General features: G+C 38.3%; 1 protein-coding gene across 2 annotated transcripts in view; it reads right to left on the bottom strand.

The window, feature by feature from the left end:
• The window catches only part of BRINP2 (BMP/retinoic acid inducible neural specific 2), a 146,431-nt gene that overhangs the window by 60,901 nt on the left and 65,691 nt on the right, over positions 1–19,839 (bottom strand). For both annotated transcript variants that reach the window (XM_034409734.3, XM_034409735.3), the window contains exon 2: positions 10,964–11,299. In XM_034409734.3, coding sequence (XP_034265625.1) covers positions 10,964–11,229 — 266 coding nt within the window. In that variant the 5' untranslated portion in view covers positions 11,230–11,299. The remainder of the gene's footprint in view (positions 1–10,963; positions 11,300–19,839) is intronic.

Genomic DNA, 19,839 nt, shown 5'->3' on the forward strand with positions numbered 1-19,839 from the left:
CACTGCACAAGTGCAACACATCTTTATGCTTTATAGACATATGAAATGTACAGATTTGCAACATATGTATAGCACCAATAAATCTTGAATATGAATTGCCATGAAATAATAAAACTGTACATGAAGCATCTTTCATAAACTCCAGCCATATTCCTTTGCATCACATTAGTTTTGCAGGCTAGATAATTTTTTAGTTTGATCCAGCAAGACTGCTTTCACATTGTTTCATATTACAACTTCATAACACTGTTCAATCAATCAACCAATCAACCAACCAATCAATCAATCAATCAATTCTTATTATTGTCACAGACCAGCATTCATAACACTGTTTAGTAGAATCACTTTATATATTATGTTGCCAGATTCTTCTTCTCATTCATGTGTGTACAGTGCCAGGACACCAGCTCTATTGTGCATTTTTTTAAAATTTGGGGAAGTGTCCCACAAATAGAAGTAATGATGATGGCTGTGAGGAAAATTGCCATCTTTGGTGTTGGATGGGGTGGCACTACCCCAAACAGAACCTGTGCGTAATCTGGGGGTTCTCCTAGACTCACAACTCCTGCTCGAAGAGCAGGTGGTGGTTGTGGCCAGGAGGGTCTTTGCGCGACTGCGGGTTATGCGCCAGTTATGCCCTTTCCTGGACCAACAATCCCTACTCACAGTCACTCATGCCCTAGTCACTTCCCGTCTTGACTATTGCAATGCGGTCTACATGGGGCTGCCCTTGAAGAGCATCTGGAAGCTCCAGTTGGTACAAAGTGCAGCAGCCCACATGGTTTTGTGCAGACCCTAGTGGGCACATGTATCACTTCTCCTGTGAGAGCTGCACTGGCTGCTGATTTGCTTCTGGGTGCAATTCAAGGTGCTGGTTGTCACCTTTAAAGCCCTTCATAGCTTGGGACCAGATTATCTAAGGGACTAGAGATTATAGAATGGCCCCCACTCTAATACTCTTCTGAAAGGCGCTGAAGACCTGGTTCTGCCAGCTGGGGAACCCAGAGTGGGATGGAGTCCATTAAATGGCTCATGTGACCTGCTGGGGCAGGGCACGGGGTGGAGAGTGGGGGTTATTTTATTATATTATACTATATTAATTTATTTGTTTCTTTTTATTAGTTTTCTTGTTTTAAATGTGGTTTTATATTCTGTAAGCTGCCTTGAGTCGCCATGGGTGAATAGGCAGCAATATAAAATAAATAAATAAATAAATAAATAAATAAATAAATAAATAAATAAAATGCAAATGTGATAGAAAGATAAAAATATATTTGAAAGCCTAAAAACACAAAAAAGTTGATAAAGCTAGAGAGTAAAAGAGAATTGGTATTAAAATATCACAGGTAAAACAGTATTTTCCTTCACATTGAGATAGTAACTAACAAAGTTAATAGCCACTCTATTAATTAATTAATTAATTAATTAATTTTATTAAATTTCTATACCGCCCTTCTCCTGCTGGACTCAGGGTGGTGAACAGCCAAGAATAAAAAACATCAATACAAAATTTAAAATTATTAAAAAATTAAACAAATTTTGGCCCAGATTTAAAACATCCCAACTAAAATCTGTTGCAATTAAAATATCTAAGGGGGGGGGTTTACGCCAGCCCAGCTTGGTGAAATAAAAAAGTTTTGAGGGCATGGCGAAAAGCACGGAGATCTGATATCCTACGTATCTCCGGGGGCAGGTCGTTCCAGAGGGCAGGTGCTGCCACAGAGAAGGCCCTCCCCCTGGGGGTCGCCAGCCGACATTGCCTGGCTGATGGCACCCTGAGGAGTCCCTCTCTGTGGGAGCGTACTGGCCAGTGGGAGGCTATTGGTGGCAGAAGGCGGTCCCGTAAGTACCCAGGCCCTGTGCCATGGAGCGCTTTAAAGGTGGTAACCAACACCTTGAAGCACACCCGGAAGACCACTGGGAGCCAACGCAGCTATTCATAACAGTTGAGTTCTGATCCTTCAAAAGGGATTTTTCATCCTGTCTTACCCAGTCAGTACTTGGACTGCATGGTGTGGATCCTTAAAGAATTTTGCCTGACAGGATCCAGGAAGAGCCTTTTCTGTCATTGCCCCCACTCTTTCAAACATTCTTCCCCCCCCCAAAGGAGAGGCAGATCACCACTTTTTTGGCCTTCAGAAAGATTATTAAGATTTGGTTCTACCAATTCTGTCATGGGTGTGTGTGTGTGTGTCAACCCTGGGGATGGTTGATGTAATGAGTGTGTTCTCTCCACCCTTTAAACTTTTAAACTATTAATACTGTAACTTTATCTTTTAATTCTGTTTTTCACTTTGTTCTTATTTATGTTTTTTATATTTTCAGTCATGTTTTCATTGTATGCTGCCTAGAGTTACTTAGGTGACATAGGTGATATCAAAATGTAATGAATGGATAAATAAATATTTCTCAAAGTAAGATTAATTTTTCCTGGAAAGGAGCATTAAAAGGATAGCCAGTATGCAGTTGTACAAAGATCTGTACAAGTTGTGTGGTGGAAGAAAATATGGACAAGGGTTTCATGCTCACTTGAATCATAAGGACAACTGTCAGTCTAAAAGGGATTGTCCTGTACCTATCCTCCAATATTGCTGTAGGGAAGATGTTGAAGCAAACCAGGCAAAATGTCTATGATACAAGCAGACTCCAATCCAGAACCTGTCAGTAGCCCCCAAATGCATCTGCATCAAAAAGTCACTGGTGGATTTCTACTCTGTCTTTCTCTCTAGACCTAAAGGCAGCAGAAATGCAGCTTGTCCATGACTTTTTATCAAGAAGAGTTGTCAGAATGCAATAATAATGAACAATTGCTGATAAAGAACTTTAATCAGAAATACAGGCAGCAAATTGGGGTAGGTGGAGGTGGGATGGAGACCCTAAAGAGGAACCATTCCTGATTCAGCATGGATCGGATCACTTGAGGCACAATATAGGATTGCTGGAAAGAGAGCATGCAAAAACCATCATTAGAGCCGTGGTGGTGCAGTGGTTCGAGTGCAGTACTGCAGGCTACTGCTCCTGATCACCAACTGCTAGCAGTTTGGCAGATCAAATCTTACCAGGCTCAAGGTTGACTCAGCCTTCCATCCATCTGAGGTCAGTAAAATGAAGACCCAGATTGTTGGGGGCAATATGCTGACTCTGTAAACTGCTTAGAGAGGGCTGTAAAGCACTGTGAAGTTGTATATAAGTCTAAGTGCTATTGCTATCATCAAACAGTTTGTAAATATAACACCTTTGAACTCCTAGAGACAGAGAGCGGTAAAGCATCTGTAACACAAGTTCAGCTTTAAACAGATACAAGGGAACCAGACGGCATCTACCAAAGGCTCAATATTGCCTTGGCAGCACTATTCCCTTTATCAGAGACACCTTTAATATAGGCCTCTGGAATACAAGACTCCACTATTTAAAGGCAGAAGTGTGCCTTTTGTTATCACTCCACGCCAGTGGAATTTATGGCACTCCAGTACCCTTGAAAATACCATAATTTTTAATTTTGGAATAAATTGTTGTAGCCTTTCCTCCCTATGATGGTCCATCAAGCCCTAGAGACTTCTTAGATTGATCTGAGAAAGAGAAAAGATTGATTCATTGTCAATGATGCAAAATGTGTCTTTGAGTTTGGGTGTGTGTGTTAAAATTCCCTTTTAGTTATGGCTGCTACAATTTCAAATAGATATTAAACAAAGAATCACATGTGGTTGGTAGTTCTGCTTCATCAGTAAAGGGAACCTTTCTTTCCAATCAGCCTCCTGCCTCCATTTTATTTCCAGTGCCTTTCTCCTGGCTTGGAACTGGACCAGGTGGATATTTCTTCCAATAGTAGCTTCCAGCAGAGTCTAGTGAAAGGCAAGCCAAACTAGGGCTCGACCATCAGCATTTGCCTTCTTTAACTCAAATAGAACTAAGTCACTATCTGGATTTTCCCATATTTTAATTGGTTGATTAATTTAATAATTTCCAAATAGGAGTCCATGGGAATAGTGTGATAATTAACCAATAGGGAGTGCACAATGGAGAGAATGGGATTCAATAGTGGGTTCCACTTACCTTTGCTACAGGTTCGGAATTTGGAACGCATGTGTGCGCATGCTCGCTTTGCTCGCTCATGGCGCTTCTGCGCATGCACAGAGCGTCCATGATGATGTCCGGGTGGGTGGGCAGAGCCTCCTGCCACCGCCATTACCGGTTTGCTTGAACTGAAGTGAACCAGTAGAAACCCACCACTGATGGGATTATATAGGGAACCAAAAGTTGTGTCCCAACTAATAGCAGAAATCTCAGTTTCTGAACAGAGCTTTCCTCTCTTTGACAAGCATTGGAATAAACCATGTAATTGATCTTTGAAATGACACAGCTCAGTACTAGAAAACCTATTAGTAGTTCTTCTGTCATTGCAAACAAAAGAGCAAGATCTCTATAGTCACAGAAACGTTTGGTAACTCTCCAAAGACATAGGTATTGAAAAAGAAATCTAAAAACAATTTTTTATGAGTGCCTATAAAACTTCAGGTTTTAAAAACTTTTTCAATGGTGTTTCAGATTGTTAGCCACTCAGAGCCTTTAGAAATGAGTGCCATACAATTATTGCAAGTAAAACAAGTTTTTTGCTTCAGTTTCTCTTTTTCTGTTCCAGTCGCAAGTAACCAATTATAGCCATGTTGTATCTTTTAGATTGGAATTTTGTCTCTATGTTTACAAGAAATCAGCTATAAACAAAATAAACTGGAAAGTTTCTTATATAGCTAATCCACATTCTGAAGGCATGATGCAGGATTCTGGCAAAGCTGACATTGGTTCTGCTTACAGCTTTACTGTGATTTGCTAATGTTTTGATTGTATCTAATTTAGAATACTGATTTTGTTACTGCGTTGAATATATATTATATATATATATGGAACACAAGGAACTGCCTTAAAACAAGTCAGGACACTGCTCCATCTGTTGTTTACTCTGACAGGCAGTTGCTGTCATAAAAATATTAAACTGTCTACTTGGAAAACCAAAAGTTTGATCTGATTAAGGGTTATGTTCCCAAAACAGCCAATCAAATGCTAACAGGAACCAGACCCTGAGGACAATGGAAACAACTGACATGCAAAGGTATTTTGTTTCGAATATGGTAGTTCTCATACAAAGCTTTCATGGCTTGTAGTATGGATTATCTTCCTTTATTTGTCTGATCCATTATAAAGCTATCCTAGTAACCCTCCAGGGTTATCATACAGTATAGATTTTCTTCATCTTGCTTCCTAATTGGTAATAACATGAACTGGATCATATCTCTGGTGCTCTGTATCTGACCTAGAGTTCTTCATCAGCTGCTACACCAGGGCCACTGGGAGATAACATTTACCAGACCCCTCTGTAGTCTTGTATTTAACTGTTTTATACACAAGAAAAAATATTATTTATAATTCTCTAACACTGGATTTAATTGCAAGTAGTCAACCTTTCTGTCCATAAACATTATGCATATCGTGACTATAAACATCATCAATAGTATGTATTATGTTTTCAAGCTGAAATATTATATGTCTCTCTCCCTCTCAAACACATTCAGTGCAGTTCATATTGCCTCCTTTTAAATAAATCATCAGAGCAAAACAACATGCTCTATTCATTATTAGTTACCTGCACTCTCAGCTTGAGGAAGCAAGAGGGAAAGAGAGGAATTTTAGAAAAAACATTAAGGAAAGGAGAACTGTCAGCCAATTTTCTCTATCTGTAGTTTAGTTCCACTTATGTATTAATTTACCACAGAGTGGAGCAAACTTTTGGTAGCCCAAGGAGCACACAAGCGGATGGGGGGTATCAAGTGAGAGCTGCAGTGAATGGAGCAATGAGATTGCATTAGGCCGTGTCAAACACATGGCAGGACAAAAATTTGGGGGGCTATTTTCTCCAGATTAGAGAGAGAAGGAATATGAGTGTTGTGTTGTTTTCATTTGTCCTTTACTTTTTTAATTCTCTTATGCCTCGCTTGTATTTATATTACACTTATCTTGTATCTCAAAATAGCAAGAAACTATGCAGAACTGAACTATCATAATTTATTGCTGCAGACTGAGTGGGCTCACAAAAACAGGAATCAGGTGCCATATGAAGTCTAGGCTAGAGGTTACCAACATGGGTTAGAAATATCTGATTATTTAGTGAAGTATTCCCAGACTAGGAATGGAGAAGCAAGGACAATTAGTTGTTTAAGGGGAGCTAGACTGCTAGGAAGAAAAAGGTAACTAGCTCCAGCTTGCCTTTCCTGCAAACCCCTCTGGATGCTTTGCTTGTCCCTGGAAGCACTTCTCAAAAGTCCAGTCCATGCAAATTAGGTAACTAATTCTGACTTGACTGATGTCACGTGCAGCTTTAGTTCAGCCGTTTATTTCTATACTGTACATAATATTGTAATTAGCTTAAACAGTTTTTCTCTTCCCACGAAGATTTGGCAAGCAGAAACGTTCACATATCAATCTGCATTTGAATCATTTTTTCTACTCTCAATGCACTTTAAGGGCTGGGTGGAAATGCTAACAAAGTGTGGGGGGGACCCACTTTGTTAGTTAATAGAGCTATGCAACTAAAAGATGTTACAGGTGTTTTTTTTTTTCTGAAGAAAAACTCAGTTGCTTTAAGGAATTACATACCAATCCTACCTTTTGAAACACCTTTTTGGAATTAAATCTAAAGCATAACACAGGACTAGCAATTCCTAACCATGCCTAATGATACAGTATGTGTAGCACAGAAGTAATGAGTTAACTTTAAGAACTCTTCTTGGAGAGAGATGATTTTGAGAAAGCCAAGGAATTGACAATTTTAAATGGTTGTTTTTCCAATCTAATTCAATGCCTGACAGCTATGTTGCAGCTTGCCAAAGTTAGAAAGCCAGTGAGCAAACATACAAATAACCACAACATACTAAAAATAATACAACACAAGCAGTGATCCTGCCGCATAGAATAGGCTTTCCTCATTTGCTTTCACAAGGTTATTGAACTATCTACTACATTGTTTTATAGTTAAATTGCATGTTCTAACTATTCAAATGAGTCCCTTAATATTGGCTTATAAAAATCAAGCTAGATTCCAAAAGCTTCTTACTTACATCAATTTAGTATTAGCAAGCACCATTGATATTATGGGTTAAACAAGTTCTGCAAAAATGCATTTTGCTTCTTTTTTTAAATTTGTAATATTGTCCCCTTTTGCCTTTTGTAGCAATGGTTCTCAAAGTATGGAATATGAAGAAAGCTTAATGTGTATGCATGCAAAATTTCATGATACAGTAACCCCTTGAAGTAGATAGCCTCTGATCTTATAGAACAGCGGTTCTCAACCTGGGGGTCGCGAACCCTTTGGGGGTCGAATGGCCATTTCACAGGGGTCGCCAAAGCCCTCTCTCGCCCCCCCCCCACACCTTCACTCACCCTCACTCTCTGCCTCTGTTGGATCGCCGGCCATTCGCTTACCCCGCCCACTCCCAATCTATTGCTGCCTCCTGAGTCCCAGCTGATGGCTAGAGGGAAAAAAACTGTTTAAATTCTTGCCACGGGGCTTCAAAGGGCCGCCCTACAGCTGATCAGTATTAAAAGAAAACAAATGAGTAGACTGGTGCCTGCAAAAATAGAAAAAACAGCCCCTTTCAGCTTCAGGATAGGTTAATTAGCACAAGTTGATTAGATCAGCCTCAACTCTCAGCTGATTTGCTCTCAGCTGTTTTGCGGAGGGCTCTGTTGCTAGCTGCAAAAAACTCTGCAGCAGATTTTTTTCCCCCAGCTATGCTGAAAAAACGAAACTGAAAGTAAAGCAGGGTCTTTGCTGCAACATGATGAAATGAGGCAGAGAGATCTTTCTTTTTCTTTTTCCTCACCAAAAAAGGTAGGTGCAAAACTGCAAATAATGGGAAATTTAGGGCAAAAAAGGAGGTTCAAGATTTTAAAACACAAAAGAAAAAAAGCTCTATTTAACTAGGGAATTGTAATAATTGAGATACTATTAATTGTATATTGTGTTGAAAGCAGAAATGGTTAAGTTCTGGTTTGGAGGACTATATGGGGGAAATTATTTGGTTTATTATTATTGGTAAATATAATTAATTGATTTGTAAGAAATTGGATTGCATGGAAATAATTGGAATATTCATGTTCATATTTATTAATATACAAAAAAGATAGTTATATAACTAATTGATTTATATTAAAATGTTGAATTTGTATTCAACAACTATTACATAATTACATAATTAACCAATGTGAGGATGGATATAAAAATAGATGACAATACAAAGGGGTATAATATAGAATAGAAGGGAAAAATTGAATTTGATTAAGATTAGAGATGAGGATGAAGGGTAATATTGGTTTTTTACAAAAATAGATGAGGAATAAATATGGCAAAAAGGAAATATAGAAATTGTAAATTTAATTGAAATGACTAAACACTGTTTAAATTTGTGAACAGGCCAAATACTCTGTTCAAAGAAAATACGTTGTATGTTTGTATGTGTGTTACTAATTATTGCTATTTATTCATATTTGTTCTCTTTTATTCTTTAAAGTTTAACAATTCATTCTTTATCTTAATATCTTCATATTTGTTTGGGGTTGGTTTTCTTCCCTTTCATCTTTTTTATTGTACAGCAATCTTTCTCCTCAAACCTACCACCTCTGTCTTTTCTTTCCTTCTTCCTTTCTCTTCCCTCCCTTCTCCTCCCTACTTCCTCTTCCTTTCTCCTTCTCCTCATCTCTTCCTCCCTCTCTTACCCTCACTCCTACTCTAATTTCCCTTCCCTTCCTTCATCCTCTCTATTGCTGTATCCTTTTATGCATATGGACTACTCAGAGGGCTGAAAAAGTTATTTTTGACTGGTCCTTGCACTTTTGACCAGTCCTCAAACTTACGACTGTCCTCACATTTTACGTTTTTGCCCTATCTTGTCACCATGGTGAAAAGAAGCAGTTGTGAAATGAGTGACACGGTTGTTAAGAATGCTACAATGGGCATAAATGATGATCAGTCATAAGTGTGAAGACCGGTCAAAAGTGCGAGGACCTATCAGAAATCACTTTTTTCAGCCCTCTGGGTAGTCCTTTTGTGCACATGGACTACTCAGAGGGCTGAAAAAGTTATTTTTGACTGGTCCTCGCACTTTTGACCAGTTCTCGAATTTACGACTGTCCTCACATTTTACGTTCTTTGCCCTATCTTATCACCATGGTGAAAAGAAGCAGTTGTGAAATGAGTGATATGGTTGTTAAGAATGCTGCACAGGCATAAATGTGAGGATGGTCATAAGTGTGAGGACCAGTCAAAAATGCGAGGACCTGTCAGAAATGACTTTTTTCAGCCCTCTGAGTAGTCCCTATACACATAGCCATGGCCACCCGGTCACATGACCAGCTAGCCACGTCCACCCAGTCACATGACCTCCAAGCCACACCCACAAAATAAGCCATGCCCACAGAACCGGTAGTAAAAAAATTTAGAACCCACCCCTGGTTGGGGGTCACCACAACATGAGGAACTGTATTAAAGGGTCGCGGCATTAGGAAGATTGAGAACCACTGTTATAGAAGAATATCTTGTGTCATTCAAATAAGACAGTATCTCTCAGATTTGGCAAGTTTAAGATGTGTGGACTTCAACTCTTAAAATTCCCCATGCTGACTAGGGACTTCTAGGAGTTGAAGTCTACAGGTTTTAAACTTGCCAAATTTGAGAAGCATTATGTTAATGTTAGACAAACTCCTATTATCTTTCAGTCAGTGCAGTTATCCTTAGACAGAACAGCCTCCTACATGAGTGCAATTTGTATAATAATCTTTTCTTTTTCCTATTTTGTTGCTGTGGTAAGGGAAGAACTCACGTGGATTTGGAAGGAGCCCCTATTTTAAATGTTTGGAAATGTTTCTTTGCAGACATGGGGGGGAAATCAATTGTCAGTCAAAAATGTAAATCAGATTTGAAGATGACTAACTTCTGTTGAACAAATGCTATTTCTTTTCAACATAGGTATTAATTACCAGGCAGATAACTGAATAATCTTTTGTTGGCTTTGGGTCACCTAACTTAATTTGGTTACATTGATTCTTCCTGTTACTAAAGTCCATCAATATCAAATTAAAATACTTTCAAGATAATCTTAGAATGGTTAAAAAAGAGTATCAGACATTCTAGGAGAAAAATTCCATTCTATTCTGGATTTTGGGACTACAGTTAATCAATATCCCCAGTCAGGATGGCTGGAAAAGTAAAAGCTATAATCTACAATATTGACAAGGCAGGCGTTGGAAAAGGTTGGCCAATGGTGTTATTATTCTATCCATTCTTCCCATGAATTGCTGCTGAATTTGAATGAAGTGTATTAAACCTTGCAAAACAAATACAATGGGAATGCAAGCAATATTCAGGAGAGGATTAATAATCTCTCTACAATACTCCACATGAGATAGGTCATCTTTCATCTTTAGTTGAATATCCAACAAGATGCTCTCCTCCCACAAACTCAGTCAATGAAAAATTTCTGTTCAGGGTCCACTGAAGTTTTCATACTAGCCAAGAATCTAAATTCCAACACCTTTTGAAAGTGCCAGATTGGCAAAGGCTGCTGAATAAAGAGAGGCAGCATGATATAATGATCATGGCTTCCAGTTTTTTGGGTGGTCCTTCTACAGAAGATCTTCCTATTGAATTGGTATCCATGGGCTTTATTTGATTGCTTCCACTGTTCCACCTTTAATGAATGTTCCAAATATGCCACTTGAGTTAGCAGCTACCACACACTTCCCCTTACTATAGGCCCTTATAGATATAAAGGCCTGGCATATGCCAATGAAGAATACAGAATATTATACTATATTCTGTACTGTTTTACATCACTATTCCATGAAAGCTTGACATAAAAAATATTAGATGGTTTTTACGGTTTGTGCAAAATTTTGTTTCATCTGTATGGCTTACCGGTAGATCCTGTATCTAGTGGTGAAACCCTGCCGATAGCGCTCTATAAAGTCAACATAGTCTGGTGCTCGGTGGAATGGTCCTCGATCAGTAAGCAACCAGTCCAATGGTACTTGGCTGGAGAAAGCAGTTGAGGCATGCTGTTCATGTGGTGTTGCAACAGCTGTAGCCGGGCCCCAGAATCCCAGAATCAGGACCAAGACTGATGACAACCATGGGACCATCAGCCGGAGACCATTAAATCGAGTGCCGCGCTGCCACCTCATGCTTCTCCTGCTCAGTTGGCTTCTTCATTCTCTCACCACTCTTTCCTTCTGGGTACTCCTTCAGGATTTCCTGCATTAGGAAGGAACAAGGATAAGGGAATAAATTATACATGAAGCACTGAGAAATACAGTGGATAGGCCTGCATATCTGTGGTTCATCAAACCAAATACTTGAAGTGTAGATATGTTTCTGAACATGGTTTCCAACTGAAACATTCCAAGACACTGACATTTGAGGTTCATGGTAACAAATGTGTAGCAAAGCAAGTAATTAACAGGTTTGCAACTTTAAGCTTATAACAAGATTAGTCCATTTAGTATGGCATGCTGTTCTCTAATTAGTGACTTCTTCTCAACCTGTTATAAATGTATTGCTGTTGAAGTTGCTTTTTCCTGATCAGTCTGGGGTTAAAGCATAGAAGGCAAGACAATCGGCAGTGATCTGGAATGTGTCAATACATTATTACAACTGAGTAACTGAAAGAAAGCCGCAGTGAATATATAGGATTGTGTTGCAACTTTCTTCTGCAACATATAGTACAGGTAGTCCTTGATTTACAACCACAATTGACCCCAAAATTTCTGTTGTTAAATGAGACTTTTGTTAAGTGAGTCTTGCCCCATTTTCTTGCCACAGTTGTTAAGTGAATCACTGCAGTTGATAGGTTAGCAATCAGGTTGTTAAGTGAATCTGACTTCCCCATTGACTTTGCTTGTTAGAAAGTCACAAAAGGAGATCATATGATCTTGGGACACAGCGCCAGTCATAAGTATGAACCAGTAGCCAAGCATCTGAATTTTGATCAAATGATCATGGGGATGCTTCAAAAGTCGTAACTGTGGGAAATGGTCATAAATCCTTTTTCAGTACCGTTGTAACTTTGAATGGTCACTAAATGAACTATTGCAAATCGAGGACTACCTGTATATTTCAGTTGAACATACAAAAACTTGGAATCAGATTTGTGAGCATACCAGCAGAGGTCAATATGTAGGTAATCGCCCATTTCCCACTTCCTATATGTGTTTAAACATATATGGGAAATAGAGAGTGAATATGAATATGCCATCACTTCTGAATATCAGTTGACAAAGTCACATATTAACAGTAACTGCTTGAATAGTTGAAATTACAGTTACATTTATAGTTGACCTAAAAAGTATGTCATTATCAAAAGCATATTATAGATATTGGGATTAAGAAGAAATACACAAGAAGTCCTTAACTAACATCAGTTCATTTAATGACCATTTGAAGTTACAATGGAACTAAAAAAAGTTACTTATGATCATTTTTCACACTTACAACTGCTGCGACATCCCCATGGTCATGTGATCAAAATTCAGATGCTTGGCAAGGAACTCATATTTATGACGGTTACAGTGTCATGGGGTAAGGTGACCACCTTTTACAACCTTCTGACAAGCAAATGCAATGGAGAAGCCAGATTCACTTAACAACTGTGTTAACAATTTAACAGCTGCAGTAATTCACTTAACAAATGTGACAAGAAAGGTCATAAAATGGGGCAAAACTAATTTAACAACTGTCTAACTTAGCAACAGAAGTTTGGGGCTCAATTGCAGTCGTAAATCAAAGACTGCCTGTAGAAAGCACCTGGAATGCTCATTATTCAGATTTATCACTCAACAATTTTATCTTATTCATATTGCATATCTCACCTAAATTTATGTAACAATTAATTCCCCATCATAGGTTATGTCATCTTATATGGATCATCTTCTGCATTCCTATCTGTCATTGAAATATATCCCATTTATTCAGAAAGGATATTATCTACCCTGACCCTTGTCCCTCTCCAAAAATTTTAAAATAAAATATTGTCAACTCAATTTTCAGCATTATACATCCTATTTCATTTGTAAATATCTGTTGCTGAGTAAATGAAATGCTGAATGACAAGAGTGGGAATAATTTGTCAAAATGGACAGTGCTTTTTGCCAAACTACCTAAACAACCAAAATAAATTAAATCCAAGACAGGCAGTACAAACACAGTATAAACAAGTTCCTAAAAATTGTACCACATACTTCCAAATTCAGAACTAAAATAAGCAGGTAAATTACTTAAAATATTTAAATAATGGCAGTTTTGTTTCCTAAGTAAACATTGTCTCAGGGCAATACTGTATTTGAAATGCTAGTTCCTGAGAGCTTCATTTCCAAATCTAGGAAGGATTCATGTTTGTTCTCAAAGCACAAGTTTCTATTTTTATCTTCCAGCCCACTCCTCTCTGAAGCTATCCAATAAATGCCATAAAACATTCATGTGTTTATTTCTGCCCTGGCAAAGAATTATAAGGTTGCCTCCCCTTTCTCTCATTCCAGAACATGTTTCCCCAATCTGATGCCTTTTAAATAATTCCACAACTCATGCCAGGTTTAGAATTCTGAAAATTGCAAGTTAGAGAAGGCTGCAGGAACATAATATTGCTTTCACTCATGACCTGCTGGGGCTTGGGATGAACTAAGAAGCTTCAGCTGAGGGGAAGGGTGGAGAGGCTTGCTGACCTGCTTCCTGGAAACACAATAGTGAGGAACTTTGTCACAGAGATGTTGAGACGAAGGGCGTCAGAGACCTATTAATCCATACAACACTTTTCCTGATTAGCTGAAATGTGTCTGTGAGAGAGTTTTGGCAAGAAGGTCTGTTCTGGATTCAGAAGTGAGGTCCCTGGAGTTGAAGAAGGTATCTAACAACTAGAGAGGGTCAGAAGGCTATGCCTACACTTTGACTGCTATTGTTGTTTAGTAGGCAGAAGCTCTACCATAGTGTACTATGGTACCTACAATGTGGAATAAAGTCCTGAAAGCATCTTCTTTTGTCACTGACAGCTTTCTTCAGTGGGCATACAGAGATCAGTAGATTTGAATTCCCATATTTTCTATGATGGGGTTTGAACGTGCATCCCATGTTTCTCAGTCTTGAGTTCTGATTGGCTGCTGTTCCTGGATTCCCCTTTTCCTAGACTGGCTCCATGGTTTCCTCTCATGCAGTGGGGTAGCTGTAAATGCAAATGAACTGCAAGATGAGGAATGAAAGTCTAGGAGCACACTGAAAAAAAAATGAGACTAAAGACAATCCAGACTAAAAAGAACAGGTACAGTAACCAGTTTTAGAACTGACAATGAAGATACTAAATTCTGGTAGAGAGCTTCTGCCTTTTAAGATCAACCATCAAGAGTAAAGAAACTAGCAGTGAAGAAATACAATGCAGATTAGCACTTAGTACAATAGCCATGGTGATCTTGGAAAAGATATTCAGATGCATGAATACATCTATATCGCCAAAGATCAGAATTGTGTAGGCAGTAATTTTCCCTATGGCACTGTGATATCATTCTCTAAGAAGTTACTCACTGCTACTTGAAAGACCCATCTTTTTCGTTAAAATCAATAATCAGAGTTGGTAGAAATGTACAATATATTATGTTCTATAAGTTTAAAAAAAAGGAGTGTAGCATGCTGATTTAATAATACTCTTCCAAAGGAAGTATGATGTTACCAAACTTATTCATACTGTAATTAGAATTAGATCCACTTATATATAACATGGTGTATTTCTGCCTTTGCTCTGCAGAATATAGCCACTTAAAGAATATGCGAACAATGTGCTCTCCATCCACATCTGTACCTATCTGAGTCAAATTAAAGCAGTGATTCTTATAAAGGCAGTCTCCAGGTTAAGAATGTCCAGCTTAAGAACAACCGCTAGATACAAATGGACTGCCAATTACGAAAAATGATGGCTGGTGCCCCTTGCCAAGCTGACAAACTGCTGAAGCTGTGCTCACTATTCGGGAACAGTTGGAGCTATGCTGTCTATTTTCAATGGTTTTTAGTAGTTTCTGAAAGCACAACCTGGCCTCAGTGGCTTGCTGGCCCATGGTAGGTGAACACCATCTGCCACCTCTAGCAATAGGCCATAAGTACAGGTTCCAATTTATATACAGGATTGGTTTGAAGACAGAGTTAGGAACATAACTGATCCTTAATCCAGGGACTACCCTATATTTAAAGCCTGAATTGCTATGGGTTCAATTTGCTTGAACACAGGAGTGTAATCTAACTGGTTCATGATAACTTGATAATAACAGTTCATATAGTATAGCTAAAGTCAAAATATCATCTTCTCCCAGTTTTGGCCAGGCAGAAGAGTTTTAAAAAGCTGGAATAGATCAGACATGGATTGGATGTCACATGGTTAGGCCAAGCCACATTCTTGACAGGATTTGCTCTGGACTTTCCAGATATTCAGGGGCAGCAGAAATATGGAGCCCTGGTGGTGCAATACCTTGTTTCCCTGAAAATAAGCCCTATACCAAAAATAAGCCCTAGCTTGATTTTTACATGTGCACCTAATGTAAGCTCTATCCCCAAAATACGTTCTAATTAAGACCCCGCCACTTCATCCCACCATCAGGTTGTTCAAGGTGGGGCAAGGCGCACACGTAAAAATCAAGCTAGGGTGGGGGTGGAGCTGCCCCATGTGCCCCATACCCGCTTACCTTAGGACCACCACAGCTGGGCCTCCCATGCCCTGACACCTGTTATACCACTGCCCAACTTCTTCTGCAGCCACTTGTGGCAGCTTGTGGCTTGATGCCACATGGTGCATCACTTGCAACAGGACACCATATGGCATATTGCTCCAGTGCCGCCACTTGCCATAGGACACCACATGCCTCATTGTGCCAATGCCACCACTTGTGGCAGGCCACAGGGCACATTGTGCCAGTGCCACCGCTCACCTGTGCAACGGTGCCATGTGCCATGCAGCCTCCTCCTGCTAGCGGCGGCATTGGCACCATGTGTCATTCAGCCTCCTGACATGAGCGGTTACACAGGTGCAATACACCATGTGGCATCTGGCCACAAGCAGCTGCAGAAGTCAAGCAGCAGAGTGACAGGTGTCAGGGTGTGGGAGGCCTGGCTGCTATGGTCCTAAGATAAGCGGGTAAGACATCTCCTGAAAATAAGATCTAGTGCTTATTTTGGGGCCCAAAGAAAAAAAGACTAGGTCTTATTTTTTGGGAAAACACAGTAGTTAGAATGGAATATTGCAGGCTAACTCTGCCCACTGTCAGGAGTTTGATCCTGACCACTTAAGGTTGACTCAGCCTTCCCTCCTTCTGAGGTTGGTAAAATAAGGACTCAAATTGTTGGAGGCAATACGCTAACATTGTAAACCACCCAGAGAGTGCTGTAAAACACTGTGGGGCAGTATATAAGTCTAACTCCTATTGTTATGAGTTTTTGCTTAGCTCTACTTATATTGGAAACACTATATTGGAGCTTAATGAAGAATTTAATTTCTATAGCTTCTTTTTAATAGAACCTGAGGTGCATAATGGTGGTTTATGAGGAAAATTTATCACTTTTTTAATGTGTACATTTACCTGTTCATATCAGTGGAAACCAGCATAAGATAGCATTGCATCAACCCAGTTTTAAGAAGCAGTAAGGCCAGTGAGTTTAGGATTGTAAGTGATGCCTCTAATTAAAAAATGTTTTAATTAGCTTACTGGGTACCATATCAGCAAGGCAGAGGGAAAAATTTAATGAAAAACAAATCTTTCTAAGCATATTTTTACCATCTATACTAAGGAAAGAAATCAGTTCCTTATTATATCATGTATTATATTGTTATAGTTTCAGTTCAGGTATCTTCTTTTGGTCTGACCATTAGTCATCCCTCTACCAAACCATGTGATTTTGACCTGCTTTGCTTTGTCTGGTCAAAATTTAACAGAATTAGGTGGGATACTAGAAGAAGTGCCTCTGCCCTGTGTCAGTGGGGATAGAAAGATTCCTCTTGTTGCAATTGTGATGCTGATATGCAATGTATTAAACATATTGTGCAAGATTGCCCATGATCTGCATTCTCTGGTTCCCTTGAAGATCTGCACGAAGCAAAGCCAGAGGTGATCATTGCCTGGATAGCTGAATTGGACATACAGTTATGAGGCCACTGCCATAGTGCCATAGAAGTTTTACTTATAATTATGTGGGCTGTGTATGTAAGTTTACTTCTGTCATGTTGTCATCATATGCTAAATAATAGGTCCTCTGAAGTTCCTGAATCAGGAACAATTTTTCCAATCTTTTATTACCTGCACAGATTAAAACGAATTCGCTACATGGACAATCTTGTTTATTATCTTACATTCCAAAAGTACTGCATTTCTCAAGAGGTTTAATTGAACTTTAGTTATTTAAAACATATTCCTGAGTGACATTAATTTGATAACAAAACTCAAATACTGTTTGAAATTTTAGGAGACCATGACATCAAAAGTCTGAGGTTTTTAAAAAAATCTTTGTTGACATAACACAGCGTCCTAAAGATAGTATTTTTTAACTATTAACTACTTGGATATCTATTTATTTTGATGGACTAACATGACAATTATTTTCAGAACTGATTTTTCCTATTCTAGATAATACATCTATTTGAAAGGTTACCATTCCCCCAAGGGCATCTTTAGGGGTTGAGATCAAAAACAAATATGGTAGTCACACTATGTGAATGTAGTCTCATCTTTTTCATGCATAAAAAGACTGGAGTTTGATTACACAGTCTGGCTTTTGTCTTTATGTTTTTGACAGACACTGCAGTGGTCTCTGTTTTATTCCATCCTTCTGTCCTCTTTTTAAAATCTCTTATTCCCCTGTAAAGATTGCTGAGTTAAAACAAGACACTACTGTTCTGTAGTGGCCCTATTGTGCACCTTGTTATCTGATAAGGAAATGTCTATTTTAAAAGAATATGAAAGGAAGGAAGGATGGCACGGGAGGACAATTTTATGCCAATAGATCAGAAATGATTGTAATAAGCTACCACATTCCATTCTATTGATAATGCTGGGCTAAATCTTTAAACTAAAAACCTGTAAGAAGGGAGAGATAGGAACAGTCCATTGCAGTCACCACCCAATACTACTTTATGGTATCATCTTGGGCTGAATAAATATATTTTCTTTTACCTCAACTGACCATCTGGTATTCTATTGAATTCTTGGCTTGGGTAAGAACCACAGGAAGATAAGGCATCTGATCCTGCTGACAGGTATTGTCAATTTCAGGCTGCGGTGCAAACCAGCAGGAGGGTACTACTAATTAACTAATTAAGATCATAACGTTGAGCTTGAAAACTTGTGGTTAACACTTATTAGGGAAAAACTGCACTTTACAGAAAAGCTACTCGGGAAGAGGAAGTTTATTAGATACTGAAAAGGCCAGATGATACTTAATTTTAAAGACAGGCCTCCCAGATGGAGCACACAAGGATGAAAATAAGATCATGTTTTCCTTTTGTTGGATTTCTGGTAATCCTATATTGTCCCAAATATCAATTGATCCATCCATCCATCCATCCATCCATCCATCCATCCAATTACTCATTCAAAGCTTTTTATTTTTTAAAAACAACTTTTGCTTCTCTAGTCAGTCACAGTTGGACTAATTTTATTCTGGGAGGGGCTTTCTCCTTTTGTGTTATATTGGTCTTACTGTTGTTAATTTTGTTTCAGTAATATTTTTTTTATTAATATTTAGTTTGTGTGTGAGCAAGAGAGAGAGAGAACATGAAATTTTGGGAGTGGTTTTTGCCCATAAAGGCAATATAGAAATAAAATTCTTTTAGGTGACAATTAAGAATTTTATATTTTGTCCAAGTCATTTAAACCAGTTCATTGAACTATTTTCATGTACTTTTGCTGAGCTAATTTTTAAAAATTGTTTCTAATGTATATCATATTATATTATGTAAAGTTATATTTTGAACACTGATAGTTTAAATATGGTACAAAAAGTTAAATAAAAAGAAAAATAAATGGAAAGAATCTTTCAAAATAAATTGGTGTAAATTAAAACATGGAACAGGATACTGCCACAGAGGTTAGGAAGAGTAAGTATCTTAACATATTCTTAGGCTGAAAGCAGAGATTAAACAAGCACACAATTCAAGAAAACATTTTCAAACTCAAGGATCTCAAGCTGTGAAGTTCTAGAAGCAAGTTAGCAGGGAATTGTTCCTAGGTGCTCAGGAAAGAAAGAATGCTTTCAGTTTTCATTAAAAGAAGGATTTTAGTCTGCTGTATTTCATTGCATATGACCTACAACCTCTACCATTCCTCTAAACAGAAAATGAACTATATAAAAAAGTTCAATTTATTGAGAAAGATTGACCTATCTTGATCATTATTAAACAGAGGACTGCTTTCTTACAATTAAAAAAATGAGTTGAACTTTTCAAATACTAAGGCTTACTTTTTTCTGTGAGCCTGGTTTATACAAGAAAATCTAAATCTCTCACATGGAGATCAAATGAAGCATTGCTACAGAAAGAAGAAGTTGTTAAAGATTGCAAAAAGAAATTAAAAGAATTTAACAATGGTTTGTAACACAAATGAAGCTTTTATTAGAAGCTACCTGATACATGTATAAACCAGGGAAATGGCTGTCTTATAAATTACAAAGAGAAAGAGAAAAGAACACGAAATTGACATTGAAATTACAAGAGGGAGATACGATGTCACTAAAGAAAGAAGGAACCCTGCGTCCATGCGTTGACTATCGCTATATTA

Source organism: Pantherophis guttatus, chromosome 3 (assembly GCF_059756535.1).
Source record: "Pantherophis guttatus breed Tessera chromosome 3, ASM5975653v1, whole genome shotgun sequence".
Classification (NCBI taxonomy): domain Eukaryota; kingdom Metazoa; phylum Chordata; class Lepidosauria; order Squamata; family Colubridae; genus Pantherophis; species Pantherophis guttatus.